This window comes from Rhincodon typus, chromosome 14, assembly GCF_021869965.1.
Source record: "Rhincodon typus isolate 14 chromosome 14, sRhiTyp1.1, whole genome shotgun sequence".
In the NCBI taxonomy this organism is placed as follows: Eukaryota; Metazoa; Chordata; class Chondrichthyes; order Orectolobiformes; family Rhincodontidae; genus Rhincodon; species Rhincodon typus.
This window is the reverse complement of record NC_063345.1, coordinates 16,550,900-16,565,254: the sequence shown is the minus strand read 5'-3', so window position 1 is coordinate 16,565,254 and position 14,355 is coordinate 16,550,900. Positions and strand designations below refer to the sequence as shown.

General features: G+C 40.3%; 1 protein-coding gene across 1 annotated transcript in view; it reads left to right on the top strand.

The window, feature by feature from the left end:
• The first annotated feature begins 7,129 nt into the window (after positions 1-7,129).
• Positions 7,130-14,355, top strand: part of LOC109927453 (phosphatidylinositol 3,4,5-trisphosphate 5-phosphatase 2-like) — a 76,400-nt gene continuing 69,174 nt past the window's right edge. The window contains exons 1-2 of the mRNA XM_048605144.1: positions 7,130-7,267; positions 9,916-10,039. Of these exons, the coding sequence (XP_048461101.1) occupies positions 7,171-7,267; positions 9,916-10,039 (221 nt within the window). The 5' untranslated portion in view covers positions 7,130-7,170. The remainder of the gene's footprint in view (positions 7,268-9,915; positions 10,040-14,355) is intronic.

Below are 14,355 nucleotides of genomic sequence, written 5' to 3'. Positions count from 1 at the left end.
GTAGGCTGATCTAGAAGATTAAGACACAAGCGATCCACAGTGGGTCACTAAGTTGGATACAAAATTGGCTTGGTCAAAGAAGACAAAGGTTAGTTGAGGAAGGGTGTTTTTCTAGCTCAAAGTCTTTGACCAGTGGTGTTCTGCAAGGATCAACGTTGGGACATCTGTTGTTTGGATGTAAAGGTAAGTGGTCTGATCAGTACGTTTGCAGATGTCATGAAAATTGGTGGAGTTGTGGGCAGGAAGGAAAATTGTCAAAGAATACAGCAGGATGTAGATCAGTTGTAAATTTGAGCAGAGAAATGTCAGATGGAGGTTAATCCAGACAAGTGTGAGATGATGCTTTTTGGGAGGTCAAATGAAAGACAGAAATGTACAGTTAATGGCAGGACCCTTTGAATCATTGATATACAGAGGGATCTTGGAGTGCAAGTCCATAGTTCCCTGGAAGTGGCAACACAGGTGGATAAGGTGGGCTTGCCTTCATCAATCAGAGCATTGAGGAGAAAAGTTGCAAGTAATGTTGGAACTGTATAAGACTTTAGTTGGGCCACATTTGAAGTATTATATGTAGTTCTGCTTGCCACACTATAGGAAGGATGTTGCAGCTTTGGAAAGAGTGTAAAGTTCTTTATTAGGGTATTGCCTGGATTGGAGTGTTTTAGCTATAAGGAGAGGTTAGGTAAACTTGGATTGTTTTGACTAGAACATTAGAAACTGTGGAGTGACCTGACTGAAGTATTCTAAAAATTTGAGAGGCATGAATAGAGTGTCCTTTTCCTGGAGTAGAAATGTCAAATACTATAGCACAGGTTTAAGGTGAGACGGAGAAAGTTTAAAGGAGATGTGTGAGACAAGTTTTTTTACACAGACGATGATAGGTGCTTTGAACACATTATTGGAGAGGTGGTAGAAGCAGGTAAGATAGCAACACTTAAGAAGCATTTAGACAGACTCATGAACAGGCAGGGAACGGAGGGATATGGATCATGTGCAGGCTGATGGAATTAGTTTAGAACGGCAATACGGTCAGCTCGGACTTGGTGAACCAAAGGGCCTGTTCCTTTGCTGTACTACTCTACATTCAATGTTCTCAATTCTATGTTTAACTCCCCTGCCATTTCCTGGTTCCCCAAGGCTGTCTTCCCAGATTCATTTTTGAAGGGGCAGATGTCCTTTTTGATGACTCATTTCCTTTTCATTTATTTAAAGAAACTTTTATAATTCAATTTTTAGATTTCTCGCTAGTTTGCCTTCATAGCTTTTTTTCTCTGTCTTTATTATCATTTTCATCTCTCTTTGCTCGATTCTGAATTTATTCCAGTCTTTGGGGCTGTCACTGAATTTGGCCTCCATTTGTGCTTGTTCTTTCGAGGTAAACTTCCTTTGGTAGCCATGGTTGGTTTATCCCACTCTTAGAATCTTTCCTCTGTATTGGGGTATATTTTTGTTGAGAGTCATGAATTACCTCCATTAAAGTTTGCCATTGCTTGCTCACTGTCATTCTTGCTAATCTATCCACCCAGTTCACTTTAGCTAATTCTATTCTCATTTCATTTTAATTCTTTTTATTTAAGTTAAGCATAGTTGTTCCGACCTAAGTTTCTCATTCTCAAACTGAATATTGACTACTTCCTAGAGGATCTTTTACTCAGAAGTCATTTATCAAACGAGTCTCATTACCCATTACCAGATTCAAGATAGCCTGCTCCCTGGTTGGTTCTATGATGTATTGTTATTAGAAATTATCCCTCATGCACTCTATGAATTTTTGTTGTAGCTACTCTTTCCAACCCAATCAACAAAATAATCACCCAATCAACACCCATAACTATTGCTCTATTATTTTTACATGCCACTGTTATTTGTTGATCTATAGCCTTTCCCACAGAGTGGCTACTGTGTAGGTTCTATACACTAGTCGTACCAATGTCTTCTCTCCCTTGCTGTTTATTATCTAAACACAAGTAAGGTCTACATCATTGCAGCCTAGATAATCTGTCACAACTGTCCTTATTTCATTTCTTATTAATAGTATAACCCCACCACCATTTCCATCCCTCCTATCTCTTTGAAAGGCCAAATATCCCTGAATATCAGGTTCCCAAGTCTGATCTCCTTGTAACCATGTTTCTGCAATGGCTGTGAGATCATATTTGTTTAGCTTTGATTTGCACTGTCAGTTCGTCTACCTTATTCTGAATGCTTCATGCATTAAGATACAGAACTTCATGTTTTTTCTATTATCGAGTTTCTGTATAATTTATGGTTCCTTGATACAATATGACATTCACACATTCTATCCCTTCTTTTAGATTGTGGTAACAATCAATCCCATTACTAACCTGCAATTCTGCATTCTCCTTTACATTTGGCTTTCTAATTTTCCATTCAACTGACCCTCCCCACACTGCGCGCAATTTAGGTGATGACCCTATTTACAACCCTGAACAAGTGATTCACCTCAGAAAAATGAGGGGGTAGGGAATCTCATTGAAACCTACAAAATTGTAACAGGGCTCAACAGGGCAAGCATGGGAAAGATGTTCCCAATGACCAGGGAGTCCAGAACTAGGGGTCATCGACGAAGGGCATGGGGTAGACCATATAGGACTGAAATGAGGAGAAATTTCCTCACCAGAGAGTGGTGAGCCTGTGGAATTCTCTACCAAAAGAGGTGGTTAAGGCTAAAACATTAGATGTTTTCAAGAAGGAATTAGAGATCGTTCTTGGGGCAAAAGAGATCCAAGAGTATGGGGAGAAATCAGGAACAGGGTACTGATTTGGATGATCAACAACGATCATATTGAATGGCAGAGCAGACATGAAAGGGCAAGTGGCCTACTCCTGCTGCTATTTTCTATATATCTATGTTTCTAACTGTTTTATTCTTAGATTTGGCACCAGGTCGACACATTAGTATCTCTCTGCAAAATCTCTCTGTGCGTGATCTCTTACACCACATCTGATATAGCTGACTATATGTATTTGAGTATTAACCCTTGACTGTGAATAAATATTTCAGATAAAGGGTGGATGAGGATATGAGTCTGTCTGTGTTTTGCCCCATTCCCCTCAGATGTTTCAGGCAGGCTAGCCCTGTCACAACAGTTGGCTTATAGAACATGGCTAATTTACAGGTCTTAATAGCAGTGTTGCTAAGGTGAATTCAGCAGAAGGATGTTTTAAACTGGAATCTTGCCTTTGCAGCACTGATTAGATATTTCAGCCGAGAGATTTGGACTTTCATGCTGAAATTCAGCATTATTCGATTGCATTCAAATACTGGAAAATTTATCATCTCACCGAAAGTAAACTTTCTTCACGTACCACATGCTTTTGATTTGCTAGAATTATTCTGGGTGAAGTTCAGAGTTACCTTTTATGGTAACTATTCTGTATGACATTACAAAAACCAGAACAATTCAGTCAGCACAATAGAATTTAGAGTAAAGTTCATCTGTTGATAGTGACCACATCCTGGTGACTTCGTTGTTCAGAGAGACCTCAGATCAAACTGGAATGGCCTGAATTGGGCTGAACCTGTGAGTTTCAAAATTATGGAGGATCTTCTCTCGAAGCCGACTCTGTCACACGGAAGTGGTAATAGGAGAATGTGAGAGTCCATCATCTGCCCGATGGATCACCAGAAGGCCTCTTCACTTTTCATGATTGAGCCATGTTCGAATAATTCTGGAGGATAGGTAGCGCTGGTTAAATGCTGAGAGTTAAGTTAACAAGATATCATGCATTGCATATTAGCAGCTAGTTACAGACTACATTGATTTGATGACATTGGTACAGAGACATAGCAGAAGATGAAATGGCAGATCTCAGTCCTTTCAGATCCTGGCTATTCTGCCCGCCACTGCATGTAGCATCACTATCGTGGGCAGTGCTGATGGCACTCCATGATTTTAACTCATTCAAACTCATATACAACATCTCCGTACAAGCCTTTTTGTTCATTGTTTTAATATCTTAGTTGGTGTATATAATTACCTTTACTACTATCCTATGTCCTCACAAGTCTCTAACTTTACGAATTCAGGTAATCTAGAGGTTTCTTTATTCTCCTTGAACACATTCTCTTTGGGCTAGGAAAGATTGTGGCTTTCTGGGTGGAAGACAATTGACTTTATTCTTCTTTCTGGCAGTTTGAAGTCTGTGGGAACCTTTCACTATTTGGTTCTCCATTGGCTTTCATGCCACCACCATTCAATAAAATTAGAGCTGAGACAAAAATGGAAATTGATATGGAAAGAAAGCTAATAATAGGGACAACGATTAGGTGAAAATGGGTCGGCTGTGCTGAAAGCAGCCCATGTTATGACTGGGCCTGGGGTGTGTAGCTGGTAAAGGACATGGAAGAAGGTGTTCATGTTCTAAAATTATCAAACTCAATATTGAGTCCTGAAATTGAGTCCCCTAAGCATCCTAGCATCCATCCCTTTGTCTGTCAAAGCATTGCTCTCTCTCTCTTTGGGCTCAGTCTCCACATAACCATTCACTCCTTTATGCCCAAAAGCCTCTGTCTTCACGATAAATACCATCCTTTCTGAGCTACTATCAGTTCTGAAGAAAGGTCACTGGACCCAAAACAGTAATTCGGTCTTAAAGTTTCCGAAGATTTACGGCTCGGGTTGTGGATGAGGCTGTAGACTTGCTCGCCGAGCCAGTGGGTTTGGTTTCAACCATTTCGTCACCCTGTTAGGTAACATCATCAGTGTGCCTCCGGTGAAGCGTCAGTGCTCTGTCCCACTTGTTATTTATATGCCTCAGTTTGTTGAGGTGTTTGGTACCACTTCCGGTTCTGTCTCTCACTGGTTTGTACACAGGGTCTAATTCAATGTGTTTGTTCTGGTTGGAATATCTGGCCTCCAGGAAATCCGTGGTATGCCTCTGTTTGGCTTGTGTGAATAGCGATGTGTTGTCCCAGTCAAGTTCGTGTCCCTTGTTGTCCGTGTGCAGTGAGACAAGTGAGAATTGGTCGTGTCTCTTGGTGGCTAGTTGGTGTTCATGTATCCATATTGTCAATTTTCTTCTGGTTTGGCCTATGTAGTGTTTCTCACAGGCCTTGCATGATATTTTGTGTATGACTCCAGTTTTTCTGGTTCTGGGTATCGAATCTTTGAAGTTCCTCAGCAGCTGTCAAAGGGTGGTTGTTGGTTTGTGGGCTACTCTGATACAATTGGGACAACACATCCATAATCGCACAAGCCAAACACAGACACGCTAGCGAATTCCTGGAGGCCTGGTATTCCAACAGGAATTCCATTAACAAACGCATTGAGTTAGAGCCTGTGAACAAACCAGTGAAAAACCGAACTGGAAGTGATACCAACCCAGCAAACCGAGGCATATAAATAACTAACGGGACAGAACACTGATGCTTCACTGGAGGCGCACTGATGATGTTACCTAGCAGGGTGACAAAACATTTGCAACCAAATCCACCAGCTTGGCAAGCATGTCTACAACATCAGTAACTCTGTCTTCTCTTCACAGATGCTGCCAGACCTGTTGAGTTTCTTCAGCAATTTCTGTTTCTGTTTCAGTTTTCCAGTTTTCACAGTTCTTTGTTTTATTTTAAGTTCACAGCTGATCTGATTGTGGTCTCAGCCCCACTTTCCTGTCGGCCCCGAAAACACCCTCTATCTAACTCAGCTTTAAATAAATTTAAAGAGCCAACCTCTTCTCCCAACTGGAGTGGAGAATTTCATCCCCTTAATGGCACTCTGAGAGAAAGACCTTCTCCTTATTTCTATAATAAAAAAGGAGACTTTTCATACATATCTATGTCCCTAATTTTAATATCCTTCACACAAGAAATCATCCTCCTGGTAACCATCCTATCCAGTCCCCCCATTATTTCATGTGTTTCCATAAGATCACCTGTCATTCTTCTCAACTCTGATGGATTAAGGCTCAATTTGTTCAATCTTTCTTCACAAAATAAGGCCACAGGAATGAGTCAAATGAATCTTCTCTGAACAGCTTCAAAAACAATTGTAATTTTTTTTCAAAATACGGAAACCAAACTGTGCACAGTACTCCAGACATGGTCACACAAACACTCTGCAGAACTGCAATGAACCTTTCTTACATCTTTTCCATTCCCCTTGCAATAAATGACAATGTTCTATATGCCTCCTAATGACTCACTGTATGTGTGTAGCAACTTTGTGATTCATGTACCAGGTCACTCTGTACTCTATAATCTCTCTCCATTAAATTAGTACAGTATAATGCTTTTCAGTTCCTCCTGCCAAAATTTGCAAGTTCACGTTTGCCTACATTATAGACTCATAGAATTGTACAGGATGGAAACAGACTCTTTAGTCCAACTCATCCATGTTGACCAGATTTTCTAAATTAATCTCGTCCCGTTTGGCCCATGTCCCTGTAAACCCTTCTATTCATATACCCATTATGCCTTTTAAATGTTGTAATTATACTAACTTCCACCACTTCCTTTGGCAGCTCATTTCATTCACACACTACCCTCTGTGTGAAAATGTTACCCCTTAGGTGTCTTTTAAATCTTTCCCTCTCATCTTAGACCTATGTCCTCTAGTTTTGGACTTCCCTTTCCTGGGAAAAAAACCTTGGCTATTCACCCTATCTATGCACCCCCTCATGATTTTATAAATAAACCTCTATAAAGTCACCCCTCAGCCTCCGACCCTCCAGGGAAAATAGCCCCAGCCTATTCAACCTCTCCCTATAGCTCAAACCCTCCATCTTCCAAACTTCTGGCAAACACTATACCTGTCCCTATCCTTCTAACTACGCTTGATAATTGATAGATTCATACTTTGTTTTTGGTGTATTAGCAAATTTATCCAATGTACATTCTGTCAGTATTATTGTGATAGTTGAGGTCCCAGTACTAATCTTGACCAGAGGTTTAAGTAGATCCCACATCAGCTTTTGAGGGGCAAGAAAGGATGAGCAACAAATGCTGACTTTCCCACACTGTTCACATAAAAAAAACCAAAAATTCACACAAAATAATCAATGTTTCTGCAAGATTGCAGTACTGTTTTTTATTCATTAACCAACAAACTCAATGGAACCAATAAGTCCTTCGTGACACATTTTAATTGTGTTGTATTACAGACTGAAAAGGGTGTCCCTGTGAAGAGATTCTCATGTCTCACCGATCTAATGTTAAACTATCAGCAACCCTTTCAAGGGCTGGTCACACCACTGCAATATCCAGTGGAGAGAGAAAACGAAAAAGAGATGTTGGATGATTTTTCAGGTAATTTTTAATAAACTTGACTGATGTTTTGGGTCTAATTTGATTTGCCAGTATGAGCGCTGTTGATCCTGTCAATGTAATATTTGACTTGTATTGCAGTCAGCCCTGTATCAGGAACTCACAGATTTAGGACAGAGACGATACAAAGTAATACTCCTTCTGTAGGATTCTTGGTATTGGTAAAGGATAAATTAGTTACAGGATAAAGTCAACAGACTTTTAGTGGGATATGCATGAGATTGGGCATCCGACAGCTGCTGAGAAAATACAACTTCATGAAAGTCAAGGCATGGCACGCAATTTTGGTTTTATTGCTGATCTCCACAATTTGAACTTGCCTGTAGGTGCAGAATAAAACAATTGCAGGCTTAACTAGTACTAAATAGATAACAAATTTATGAAGTGGTAATTGTGGGCTTTATGTTTCCAGTTCCACTGGAGATGTGGAATGCACTGGTTGACACACAAGGATATGTTGTAGGATTGCTCAGGAGCTAAGGGAGAGGGCACACATGCTCTTAGACTGCATATTAGCATTCTGACTGGACTAGAATCAGAGAGGAAAGATATTTGGGTGCACTTACTCTCTCTAGGTGAAACCTTGAAAAAAATTTGTAATATCGATGTTGCAAACAAATTGGTAAGTCTTGAGAAAGTCCAGAAAATCTTAGTTGTGTTTCAGAGATCCACTTCAAAACTTCAGCAGCAAGGGAAGATGGAATAAGTAACAACTCTTGACTAGTGCTGGAAATAAGGGTCTGTTTACTCCATCAAATGGCCATTGTTAAGAAGGAAGTCAATTCAAAAATATAGCCAGCAAAATACCATGCAATCTCTTTAACGAACAGAAACAGTCATTCAAGTGACAGTCAGCATTGATTCATCAACATCTGGGCAGTCATTCCTGGCTCAAACTTCAACTCGTTTACAATTATGTCTCTGTGTTAAGTGCAGGCTGATGCAATGTTTAATTCAGAACTCCCGCTTTTTAAAAATTTTCTCCATCAACACGTTCAGCAGTTTTATCACACACCTCCGGAGCAGGTGGTACTTCAGCCCAGGCCTCCTCCTCTAGAGGTAGGGATACTACCACTGCACCACCAGGCCCCCAAAACTCCAGAGTGGCCAGCTCACCGGATCTTTAGCATCTGCACACGCAACTCATAATATTCCTCAAACACCGACTATTTAGTGGAACAGCAGTTGTTACAAATCTGGTAGTAGAAATGCACTAGGAATTAAGTCCCAACACTCCATGAGCCATACCATAATATTTTGATTCAATCACTAAAATGGCTAAGTTGTTTCCCTTTATTTTACACTCCAGAATAAAGGAGACTTCACAACATTGCTTTCATAAACACAAGAATAACTTGTTTATTGTAAACAAAACTTATTCTTTAAACAACTGGCAAAACCCATTAACAATTAACCTATATCTGAAATTAAACAATATTCCCTTAATCCCAAACAACCACATTCACAGTGACAAATAAGACATACAACACTGCAAAGATGGTGTTGATTCTTTTTAAAAACACAAAATAGGGGAAAAAATCCCTGTAGACCAATGATCAAACTCAATGGATAAAATGGGACGAATTTTCACTGTCCCCTGAGTTTCCTGTTGAGGAGGTTGAAATGCTGACTGTCATAGAGTGAGCGACTAGCCTTCAGTTCAATGGAAGTTTGGAAGGTCAGTGAGACTTAGGTCTATGAATAGAAATAACAGTTCAGCTTTCGGAATTTATCAAGTCTTCAGATGCTAATATTTGGAACTTTCTCAAGTTCTCAGAAATATTTTAGTGAGAGGGATTTATGCTGTTTATCCAGCTGTAGGATTTTTCTGACTTTTTCTGGGGTGAGAGAGATTTGCTAACTTCAAACTTTAGAGGCTTTTACCTTTTACTGACACACCCGGGGTTCCTGGAAAGACAAAAAACAATCCAAAAATAATTGCTCGGCAAGCTATAATACATAAGCCCCATCTATTCCAACTGAGTTTGTCTATCAATGAACACAATAAAGACCAATTCTGTCTAAACAGTTCCATATTTCAGTTCCTCATGGATATTACCTATAAATATTTTTTCCGAAAGCAGGAGAATTCCTACCCATTTCATGATCTGTAGCCGTTTTAATTTTCCTTTTGGTGAGACGCCAGGTAAATCCCTTGAGAGAGACAATTCCAAAATCTCAAACGTGCAACCACTATACAACTTGAGATTGACACTTTGAAATTCCTGAAGATGAATTTGCAAATTACTTTTAAAGAATTGGTTTTTACAACTGTGAGTTAGGTGGAGGGTAAGGATACAATGGCAATATAGGACTAATGCATATAATATTGTTCATCTTTTGTGTAAAATTAATACAATTGATAGATTAGCTTAGAATGTGCTAAAAGGCAAGTAAAAATATCATCAATAGTCAGTTAAAATTTCATGGCCTCCATTGCTGAGATAACTCCAGATTTATTAAGTGAATTCAAATTCTACCAGTTACCATAGTGGAGCCTGAACCCAATGGCCAAACCATTAGCCTAGACCTCTGAATAATTAGTCCAGTGACATTACCACTGCACCTATGTCTCCCCCACTACACAGAGCAGACTCTCAGAAGATATACAGATTTCTTCTTATTTGTAGATGGTGAGGATGAGAAACCAGCCTTGCCTCCTCGTCCATTGAATACCTCCATCACTTCCCCAGAAGCAAAAAACACCTTAACTCAACAGCTACAGGAACGTTTACAGGAGGCATCGTTGAAAAGGTAATGTTGCAAGACATATTGTTCTAATGAATTTGAACAATCCACTTAGTGAATGGAACAGAGGGAGCGAATGAAGGAAAAGGGGATGGTATGCCTAAAATGTGTGGTGAACAGTGTGATATTAGTACATTTATAAGGACAGATGTATTGTTAAATTTAGTTATGAGTAACAAAATAAGCTAGTTATTGAGTTTTATATGCGGATATTTCATCAAAGTAATGATTACAGGACATTAATGTTTGCAAGATGATGAAATATCAGTGAAAAAGGGAGCAACAAACATATACGACATTTTTATTTATAAGATGTCTTTAATGTGATGAAATATTACATAGAGAACAACTAAAGCATGATCAAATAAGATGTAACACCCAGCCACAACAAAAAAGTATTAGGACAGATTGCCATGAGCTTGATTGAGTCACAGTATGATTGCAGTGTGGAAGGAAGCCATTTGGCCCATCATGCCTGCATGAGCTCGATTATCTAGTGCCAAACTTCTTTTTTCCCTTTTTCCCTGAACGTCATGACTGTCCAAATGACCATCCAAAGCCCTTTGAATGCCTCAATTGTACCTGCCTGCAATACATTGCCAGGTTGTGCATTTCATACCTACCAACATGTTTAGTGAAGAAGATTTTTCACACATTACCTCTGCTTTATTTGCACATTACTTTAAATCTATGGTCTCTTCTTCCTGTTTCTCTTACAAGCGGAAACAACTACACCCTATCTACTTTGTCCAGCCTCATATGTTCTAAGGACCGTCTTAATGGAGGTAGTGAGGTAGAGAATCAGAGACATTCAGAAAGGAAATTCCTGAGTATGGAGTCTTGGCAGCTGAAGGAAGGACTATGAAAGGAAGAGCAGTTATAATCGAGAATGTAAGAGTTGGAGCAGAGCAGATAGCTCAAAGGGCAGTAGGACTGGAAGAGTTTACAGGGATAGGGAGTAGGAAGGCCATAGAATGATTTGAAAACAAGGAAGAATATTTAAAATTGAGGTATTTCTTAAACAGAAGACATGGTGTGTCAGTGAGCGCAGCGGTGAATGGGATTTGGTGTGTGCTAGGACATGGACAGAAGAACTTTTGGATGACCTTCAGTTTACAGAGAATATTGAGTTTGGATAGTGCAGTTGAGTTGAGCTCTGATCACAGAATCATAGAATCACTACAATGTGGAAACAGGCCATTTGGGTCCACACTGACCCTCCAAAGAACATTCCACCTAGCACCACTCACTTACTGTATCCCTGTAACCCTGCATTTCCCATGGTTAATCCACTGGCCTGCACATCTTTGGACTGTGGGGGGAAACTGGAGCATCTGGAGAAAAGCTGTGAAGGCGCAGGAGAATGTGCAAACTCCACGCAGACAGTCACCCCAAGGTGGAATTGAATCCAAGTTCCCTGGTGCTGTGAAGCAGCAGTGCTGACCACAGAGACACCCATGGTGAAATATGCGAATCCCAGGAGCAGCATTGCCTCAACTATTTGGGGAATTCTGGCCAAATATTTGGTCCACCCAGCCACACATTAGTTGTTGTTGGGCCTCCTGGCCCTTTCGAGGATGAGACAGAGCTTTCAGAGCTGCTGGCTAATAGGGGTGCAAGGGATTATTTAATCTTAGCAGCATCACTGAGAAGAGTGGCCACATCCATAAATCTTGGAGGAATGGATGATAAAAGAGTAGGGACTGCAGAAATTGTGTTGTGTGATTCTTTTGGGAAATTAATGTTTGCTGGAGCACTGGAGGATGACCAGCGTCTTACTTATTTTCAAAGAAAGAGATGGAAATAATAGAGAACATTCAAGATCAGTGAGTTTAATAGTTGCAATAGAGAGAATTTTAGAATCTTTAGATCAAGATGCAATATTAACTATCTACATAATTGGAAACAGTCAATACTTCAGAAAAGAAGATTATGTTTGGGTGGTGTACATAGACTTTAAGAAAGCCTTTGAAAAGGTATGTTACAGACACTACTGAGAAAATTATGTACTAAAGAAGTAACAAAAAAGATAAAGTCAACATAATCATGTTCTCTCATTGGAATGAGAAGACTGGTGGTTTAACCTGACAGTCACCATACTTCAAGCGAGTGGACAGGTTGAGGAGTAGAGTCTTTCTTTGTAACCTCAGCTTCTATGGAAATTGAACTCATTCTGTTAGTAATACTCTGCAAGCCAGCCATTAACCAACTCCCTGCTAAGGGAGATGCCAGAGGAAATAGTGATAACTTTTATCACCAACAATTATAGATGACAAAGTATCAGCACCCTGTTTTACACTTCACTGATTTTCTTTTTGATTTTAATAGTGTCAAGTAAGTGGGATGATGCACTAAATGTTACAGCCAAGGGACTGATGGAACAGGAAGAATATAATGTTAAGCATGGTGGCAGAGTTAACTTGCGGAGAAGACCTGGAAGTGAAGGCAAAAGTGTTTATTAAAAAAAGTCTGAGCTGGGAGGGAAGATAGGGAACAATGCAGGTCAGGAAACAAGATTTAAAATTAATAAGACAGCTTGCACAACTTGATGTTGGTGGCAACAGATAGGGCACCAGCAATAAGCATACTAGAGAAAGCATTAATTTTTATTTATTTATAGGATGTAGGTGTTTCTGGCTACCTCAGCATTAGTTGCCCTGTGAAATTGATGGTGAGCTTCCTTCTTAAACTGATGCGGTCCTTAGAGTGTAGGCACACACATTGCTGTTGGCCCGGGAGTTCCAAGCAATTGATTCGCTGACAGTGTAGGAATGGTGACATAGTATCAAGTCAGATTGATATGTAACTTAGATGGGAAATTTCAGGTGGTGTGTTCCCATGCATTTGCTGCCCATGTCCTTTGAGGCACTAGAGGTTGCAGATTTACTGAGGAAGAAGATGTTACCCAGTTCATGGTGAAACAGAAGGAAATTCAGTGGTTAGGTGTTCTTAAAGTTTATGTGGAGGAGGTGTTGGATGTGTTGCTTATACTTAAGGTTGACAAGACACCAGGACCGGATGAGATGAATCCAAGGAGATTGACGGCAATGAGAGTAGAAATTGCCGAAGCAATGGCAAGAATTTTTCCATCACCTTTAGACTCAGTGATGATAGCAGAAGGCTGGAGAATTGACTAAAACAAAAGAGAAGTACAGCACAGGAACAGGCCCTTCGACCCTCCAAGCCTGTGCCAATCATCATGCCAACTAAACTAAAAGAACAAACCTTCTGTTCTTATTTGGTCCGTATCCCTCCACTCCCTCCCTATTCAAGTAACCATCCAGATCCCTCTTAAATGTTGCCAACGTGCCTACTTCCACCACCTCTTCTGGCACTGCATTCCAGACTCCTACCACTCTCTGCATGAAAAACTTCCCTCGCACATCTCCCTTACACTCTCTCCCTCTCACCTTGAACCTGTGCCCCTTGTAACTGAAACTTCAAACCTGGGAAAATGCCTCTGACTATCCACCTATTTATGCCTCTCATAATTTTGTAAACCTCTATCAGGTCTCCTCTCAGCCACCGTCTTTTCAGTGAAAACAATCCTAGTCTTTTTAACCATTCCTCACAGCCAATGCCCTCGAGACCAGGCAACATCCAGGTGAACCTTTCCTGTACCCTCTCCAAAGCTTCCATACCCTTTTGGTAGTGTGGTGAGCAAAACTGCACATAATATTCCAAATGCAGCCTAACAGAAGTTTTATATAACTGCAACATGGTTTACCAACTCTTGTACTTCATGCCCCCAATGAAGGCAAGCATGCCATATGCCTTCTTAATCACTTTGGCCACTTGTATTGCCACTTTTAGGGAACTGTGGACCTGCACGCCCAGATCTGTCAGTATGTTAATGTTCCTAAGGGTCCTGCCAATAACAGTATAATAAGCACCTAAATTCGATCCTCCAAAACGCATCACCTCACATTTTCTGGGTTAAACTCCATTTGCCATTTCTGTGCCCAAGGCATCAATCTATCTGTATCCTGTTGTATCCTTTCACAATCGTCGGCACGATTAGCAACTCCACCAATCTTCGTGTCATCTGCAAACTTACTAATCAGACCACCCACATTTTACTCCAGATTATTTTTATATTCTATAAACAACAGAGGATCTAAGATTGATCCCTGTGGGACACTACTAGTTACTGGCCTCCATTCTGAAAAACACCCTTCTACTGCTATACTCTGTCTTCTATGATCAAGTCAGTTTTGTATCCATCTAGCCAGCCCACCCCAAATCCGATGTGATTTTAGTTTTTGTACCAATCTACCACGTGGGACTTTATCAAATGCCTCACTAAAGTCCATATAAACTAC